The sequence below is a fragment of the Quercus suber genome, unplaced genomic scaffold (assembly GCF_002906115.3).
Source record: "Quercus suber isolate HL8 unplaced genomic scaffold, Cork oak 2.0 scaffold_640, whole genome shotgun sequence".
Classification (NCBI taxonomy): domain Eukaryota; kingdom Viridiplantae; phylum Streptophyta; class Magnoliopsida; order Fagales; family Fagaceae; genus Quercus; species Quercus suber.
The window spans coordinates 389,791-396,058 of NW_027070081.1; the positions used below are offsets into that span (position 1 = coordinate 389,791).

General features: G+C 35.6%; 2 protein-coding genes across 2 annotated transcripts; one reads left to right on the forward strand and one right to left on the reverse strand.

The window, feature by feature from the left end:
- Positions 1-310: 310 nt before the first annotated feature.
- On the reverse strand, positions 311-3,778 carry LOC112031128 (uncharacterized; the record flags this gene model as incomplete). Its single annotated transcript, XM_065765569.1, has 6 exons — positions 311-661; positions 880-915; positions 1,146-1,508; positions 1,610-1,676; positions 3,189-3,244; positions 3,509-3,778. Coding segments are annotated over 4 exons (474 nt in total), but the record flags the coding sequence as incomplete, so codon positions are not given.
- Positions 3,779-5,176: 1,398 nt separating this feature from the next.
- Positions 5,177-5,769, forward strand: LOC112031127 (probable histone H2B.3). Its single transcript, XM_024063808.2, has one exon. The coding sequence runs from the start codon at positions 5,255-5,257 to the stop codon at positions 5,663-5,665; it is 411 nt and encodes a 136-aa protein (XP_023919576.1). The 5' UTR covers positions 5,177-5,254; the 3' UTR covers positions 5,666-5,769.
- The last annotated feature ends 499 nt before the right edge of the window (positions 5,770-6,268 follow it).

Sequence of the window (6,268 nt, forward strand, 5' to 3'; positions counted from 1 at the left end):
TACTTGAATTAAAAATATAAGTGCGAATAACAAAGAACCTGAAACAATCTCACTTTGTGATATGGTGAATGACTTAGTATATGATGAGCCAGAAATAAACGAAGATCAAAATAATATAGACTTGTCATTGGATTAGTTGGCTTGTATTATTTGGAAATTCATAACTTGTCTATGAATTTAAACAAGTATCCATGTAATTTTGATTCTATAAAAGAATTGTTAAAATGTCTTTTATTTTGCTTATCTACAATTCTGCATATCCGCATGTATGCATTTCATTCGCAATTAATTGTATTTGTATGAAGACCAATTAATTAGAAACTAAGTACAATTCACATTCACTAACAATTGAAAGTTTATTGCCTAGTACTATTATCTCTTCAAGTACAGCCCAACAAAAACAAATCCATGTACAAGTCCAGGTACAATCTATGGAAAGCTTAAAGCTTAAAAAAAAGGTCCTAACTTCTACCCTAAAGCGAATCCATGCATGTATCCAAGTGCAGTTGAATGCATGTAAAGTCCAACGGTATACAGGTTGAATGCATGCTCTCCTTCTCCAATTACTCTAATGCACACCACAACCATTCCCATCTCCAAGCTACTTCGTATGATACTTTGGGATTCGATGCTGACGTTACAAATACTAATACAGGCCAAGCTGCTAGAAAGAAACGCAATGAACGTGAGAAAAAATAAATTAAGGCAAAAAAAATATAGATTAGTTGAAATTGAAACCATTTAACAATATAAAACATTAGTTATTAAAGTAGATATATCTAATTGATACAAATATTATAATTAGGATTAAGTTTTCACTCATGTAATGAGAAATGATCTCTTGGCAATGCTCACAAGCATTCTCCTAAGAATACTAACCCATCAAACTTGACAGGTTATCTTCAGACTTGTAAACTGCATGCAACATCCAAAAGTCCACAAAATAATATAAAAAACCTTGGTAAAAAATTTTCTAATATAAGAGATAAAATGATCACAAATTTGCAATAGGATCAGCAGCAGATTCAGGAAGTATAAATGAATTTCTAAAAAACAATGCCTTCAAAAATTCAAAGTAGGCCCATTATTTTGCTGACCATTACCAAATTTAAACTAAGCAATGCGTACAAGATAAGCGTGGTTACCACTACGAGATTTTGTACCAAAGCCACTCAAGCCATGGGGCCTGAAATGATATATTGTCTTCAGAATTTTGACTATCTTTTGGTATTGAGTAAAACAGGACTCATCAGCACCAAAACAAATCTGAATCAATTGGCCTGGTGACTGATACATCTCGCTGAAACAAACACTATGTGTTGACAAATAATCTAGCTGTAAGCATTAACCATTCATATTGCAAAAGCATGCAAATGATTCCAGCAAAATTTGAAAACCAAACTATTGTAAGATCCACCAGCAACTTTTTATCGAAGCAAATGTCGAATGGCAGCAACAGCATCAACATTGTGCTCACGTAAGGTCCTCTCAGCCACCTTTGGGTCTAACTGTTCTCAATATTGAAAGAAATATATTGTAAGCCTTTTAATTTTGGAAGCCAAAATACATACATGTTAAGAGAGCATTAATTAAAATAGGAGGCACTAACCTCTAGCTCATTTGCAATTATGTCAACATCAGCTGCCTTGATCTTAACAGCAGCAAGTTCTTTCTCCCTGCAACAAAGAAAATAGCATCTTTGCTTGAAACGCAGCCATATGTAATAGATAAAACAAAAGAAGTGAAATAATATTTTAATTAGAACTTCATGCCACAAGTCCAGACTAACAAAGTCAAAAAATAAAATTTCTTGAGTAAAACTGTATCAAGTAGCGACTGCAATTTTAAAAATAAATAACACTTAATTTTAATTCATATATCATATTACCAACAAGCCCAAGATCTCAGGATGTTACTCTTCAAGCTATTATAACATGGAAAACACATAATGGATGTAGATAAATATCCCACCCCAGAAAAGGAAAAAAAAGTCCTGCATTAGAATGGGAAAACTTTGTATTGATTGTATCAAAATGAGATGGCCAAAAATAAGTTCATCCATTTAAATTGTAGACTGCGGTATGTGAACACAAGTTATTTATGCAGTTATGCCATCAGAGACAGTGGTCTCAAATGAAAATGGCTATGTCAAGACTTAAAAGTTTATCTAATCTTATCATCTGGGAATTGGCTTGAGCATACGCTTGGGCTTATGAGAAGAATCAAATATTGCACTCTTGTTTGGCCCAGATGTAACAACAAAGTTTACCTCGTTAATTGACATGTTCTTTTTTACTACTTCTATGAATGATAAATTTTTGTCTTCCACTACATTTTTTTGTTCCATCAATTGTAATCAACTCACTCCTTTTCATTGGTGCATTGATTGTTCTCCTTTGAACATGACCAAACCATCTTAAACGTCATTAATTTATATATATATACACACACACACACACACTGGCATGCACTAAAACACAATAATATAATGCAAGTTTAAACAGTTAACCCCTACCAACTCTTGCCGCTTTATTTTAAGATGGTTAACAATGTAACAGTGCGCCCCCCCCCCCCCCCCCAAAACACCTCTTCTCTTGCTTTTTACATGAACTTATTTAATAAAAATTTGATATTTAATCATTAAAACAAATCAAACTAAATCAACATCAAGAATACCTTGACCATGTTACAAGTTCGACGTATATTAAGTGTTTCAGAAATGTTTAACGCGTAATCTTGTAAAGAAAGGCATTCGGATCAAAGAACTCTACTTGCACAGTAAGCATAAAAATGAGCATGCGGCGCAAAGCAAAGACTCCAAAAGTACTCAGAGAAGAAAGTCCATAAACATAAAAGAAAGGATTCACTTTCATCCACGCATGATAACTTATGAGCTACTCGAGATATCTAAACCATCATGTATACAAAATGCAGTTCAAGAGCGACCAAAAAAAAATCACAGAACCCGCTTAACGTCTGTCATGAAATTACATGTGGGGTTGACCTTGATTAATCCAATAAGGATTCAAAGTCGACCCCCCAAAAGTTTTGGACTAAAGCTTAGTTTTTGTTGCCGTTGTAATTAAGGTTTATTGAAAGGTATGCAAATTATCTATATAAATTAGACAGTTCATACTATCTACATATAGAGGGAGTTTTGAAAATCAATTCGAATTGTTTGTATGTACCTCATTTTCATAGCATTCCAATCCGCTTCAGACGAGGCAGCAATCGAGGCCATAGCCTGCCACGTCATCAACCACAACCGTAAGAAACCAAAACACAAACACAAACAGAGCAAAATTCATGAGGCTCCAAAGAAACCCATGAACCCAGAAAAACCCATCAATAATTCGAAATCCAATTCCAATTCCAGAACCCTTAAACTCCAATTCCAAAACCCAAAATCCCAAACACAATTGTACTGAACCCATAAACCCAGAAAACAGAAAAACCAAAATAATTCGAAATCCAAATTGGGGAAAAGGAAAAATAATGAAAAACAAACCTTTGGATCGTGGTCACGGCGGCTCCGGTATGTTTCCAAGCTCCACCCACAGCTCCAGCGACCTCTGTGGCGGTGAGCTTCGGTGTGTGGTGAGGTGGAGGTTTGGGCAAGCAAAGGACGGCACGGCGAGAACTCTTTCTGCTCCGGCGATCTGTGGGGCGGTGGTGGAGGTTTGGCGTGAAGGAAGCAGAGGTGAATGGCGTGAGCTTTTGTCTTCAGACTCTGGTTTTCTTTCTTCGTTCTCTGCTTGGAGTCCGTTTGGAGAGGGATTTAAGTGAAAGTTCACGTGGCAGTATTCTATTGGCTGGCGTAAAACACTGGTTTTACGCCAGCTCCTGATGCAATGTTTTCTCTTTAATAATCATTTACATTGCACCATAATAATATCATAACATTTTGACATAATGTTTACATAAAGATAGAGCAAGGAATTATAGGATCATTTTTAAAAATAAATATAAAAAATAAACATAAATTTCTCTCTGTATTGTGTTATCTGCTACAAGAGTCTCCTTCATATATCCTCTCTCTAGCTTTAAAAACCTGAAACATCAATAAAAATTCAACTAAGCATTCAAAACTAGTTTAGTCTACAAGCCTGGCACGTTTCAATTGCCACCAATTTTAACAAAAGATAGATTTGAAGCCTGACATAAATTGCAGTATAAAGAAGACGAATTAGAAGAAGGGAGGGGGGGAGTGGGGACAATTTTGTAGAAAGGAAGAATCCTTTGTACTAATAACCTGATTTTGCCAATCTGTGAAATTTGTTCCATGAGCATACAGAAATGCTTGTACATTTTCGCAAAATAGATAAATATCAACTCAAAAATTTATCCATTGCTTAATAGGGTCTATGCCTATGTACCAAGCCGATGTGTGTCCTTAGTTTTTTCGTTACTCTTCCAATTAAGTGAGAAATAATCTACTACCAAGTTAAGGTGCTCTTTCATACCCTGTGCGTTCAAATACCACAATCTAAACTCAACTAAGCAGTAAGAATTGGAGTTTTTTAGCAATAAGTTAGTTTGGGCCAGCCATGTTAACCAGACCCAGACTAAGAGGCCAGGAATAGGCTAAGCTAGTCTTAAAGGACAGCAGGTGCTAACCAATCAATAGACTCAACCAGGTTAAAAACAACTTCAAACTGATTAGAGAATATTATGATTCCCTCACATCATCCTTTGATTCAAAATTAATTTTCTCTATATCATTTAGAATCATGTTCATCAGCAAAAGCAATTACAAGTAAACATAATTATTGTTGTTGGCACAAGAAATACAACATCTAAAAGTAAACAATAATTAAATCACAGGGAATGCTGTTATAATAAAATTAGCAAGCAAGCTCAACCCATGCGAAATTTAGAACAATTCCTCTAACCTTAGTTTTCCTTGAGCCATTCCACTACATCTCTATGTATAATTCATACTAATACTGTTTTTGGTAACTCTTACAGATAAATGGTTAAAACTTGGAAAAATGTATTTGATTTATTACTCGATTTCTACACCAACTAGTCTTTGTATATAAGAATAACAAAATTCAATTCCAGAAGACACCAAACAAATAACTTCATTGTCATAATTAAACAAAGATGTAAAGAAAATTGACTTGTACGAGTAAATAAATCTGTAAACAACTCCGCCTCCCTATATAAACTCTCCCAACCCACCAACCTCTTCATTGTCACATTTTTTTCATTGCAAGCTTTTTCACATTCCGAATCTCTCTCTCAAAAATCAATGGCACCCACAAAGGCAGAGAAGAAGCCAGCGGAGAAGAAACCAGTGGCGGCGGAGAAAGCTCCGGCGAAGGCCGAGAAGAAGATCTCGAAGGAAGCCGGTAGCGATTTGAAGAAGAAGAAGGTGAAGAAGAGCATCGAGACTTACAAGATCTACCTCTTCAAGGTTCTCAAACAGGTTCACCCCGATATTGGGATTTCGAGCAAGGCTATGGGGATCATGAACAGCTTCATCAACGATATCTTCGAGAAGCTCGCTCAGGAGTCATCGCGATTGGCTCGGTACAACAAGAAGCCCACGATCACGTCTCGGGAGATTCAGACTGCGGTGCGTTTGGTGTTGCCTGGTGAGTTGGCTAAGCACGCTGTCTCCGAAGGAACCAAGGCTGTCACCAAGTTTACTAGTTCTTGAATTTGATGTTTTTGTTAGTTTCTGTTTGGCAAAGCAAAACTATAGTTTGTAACGTTTGGTAGAGAAATTTAATGGAATTTGTTGGTTCTGGGAATTGTTTGGAATGATTGGTTGTTTGTTTTTCGATGGGATGTGAATGTGAATGTGATTGTGTTTGGTTGGAAAACGATTGAAATTATGTATTTACCAAACGGGAAATGGGATAATGTTGATTTGTGTATTTGATATATAAAGTGGGTTGTGATTTTTTTTTTTTTTTTGGGAGATGGTAATGGTGGTGGTATTTTTGCTAATGGAAACTTTAAAAAAACATGAGACCGATTTCTTGGCTTTTTATTTGAGGCATGTTTGTTTGGAAATAGATCAAGGGTAGTGTGAAATTATAACTTGAATTAGAATATGCTTTTAAAATTGTGTGGGAATTTTTGAACTTTTAATGAAAATTTTCCCGGAAAAATCTGGGTTGGTTTTGATTAATGACTGAATTGTGGTTTGATATTTTTGAAGAGATGGCGGTTTGGCAATCAAGTTTTTGACAAATTCTTGTATGTGAGAATGGCTTTCTTGGAAGATTGTCACCTACTCATAAAAATGATATATAAT

Coding starts and splice junctions, on each gene's coding strand:
- LOC112031127 (XM_024063808.2), top strand. CDS start 5,255: ATGGCACCCACAAAGGCAGAGAAGAAGCCAGCGGAGAAGAAACCAGTG.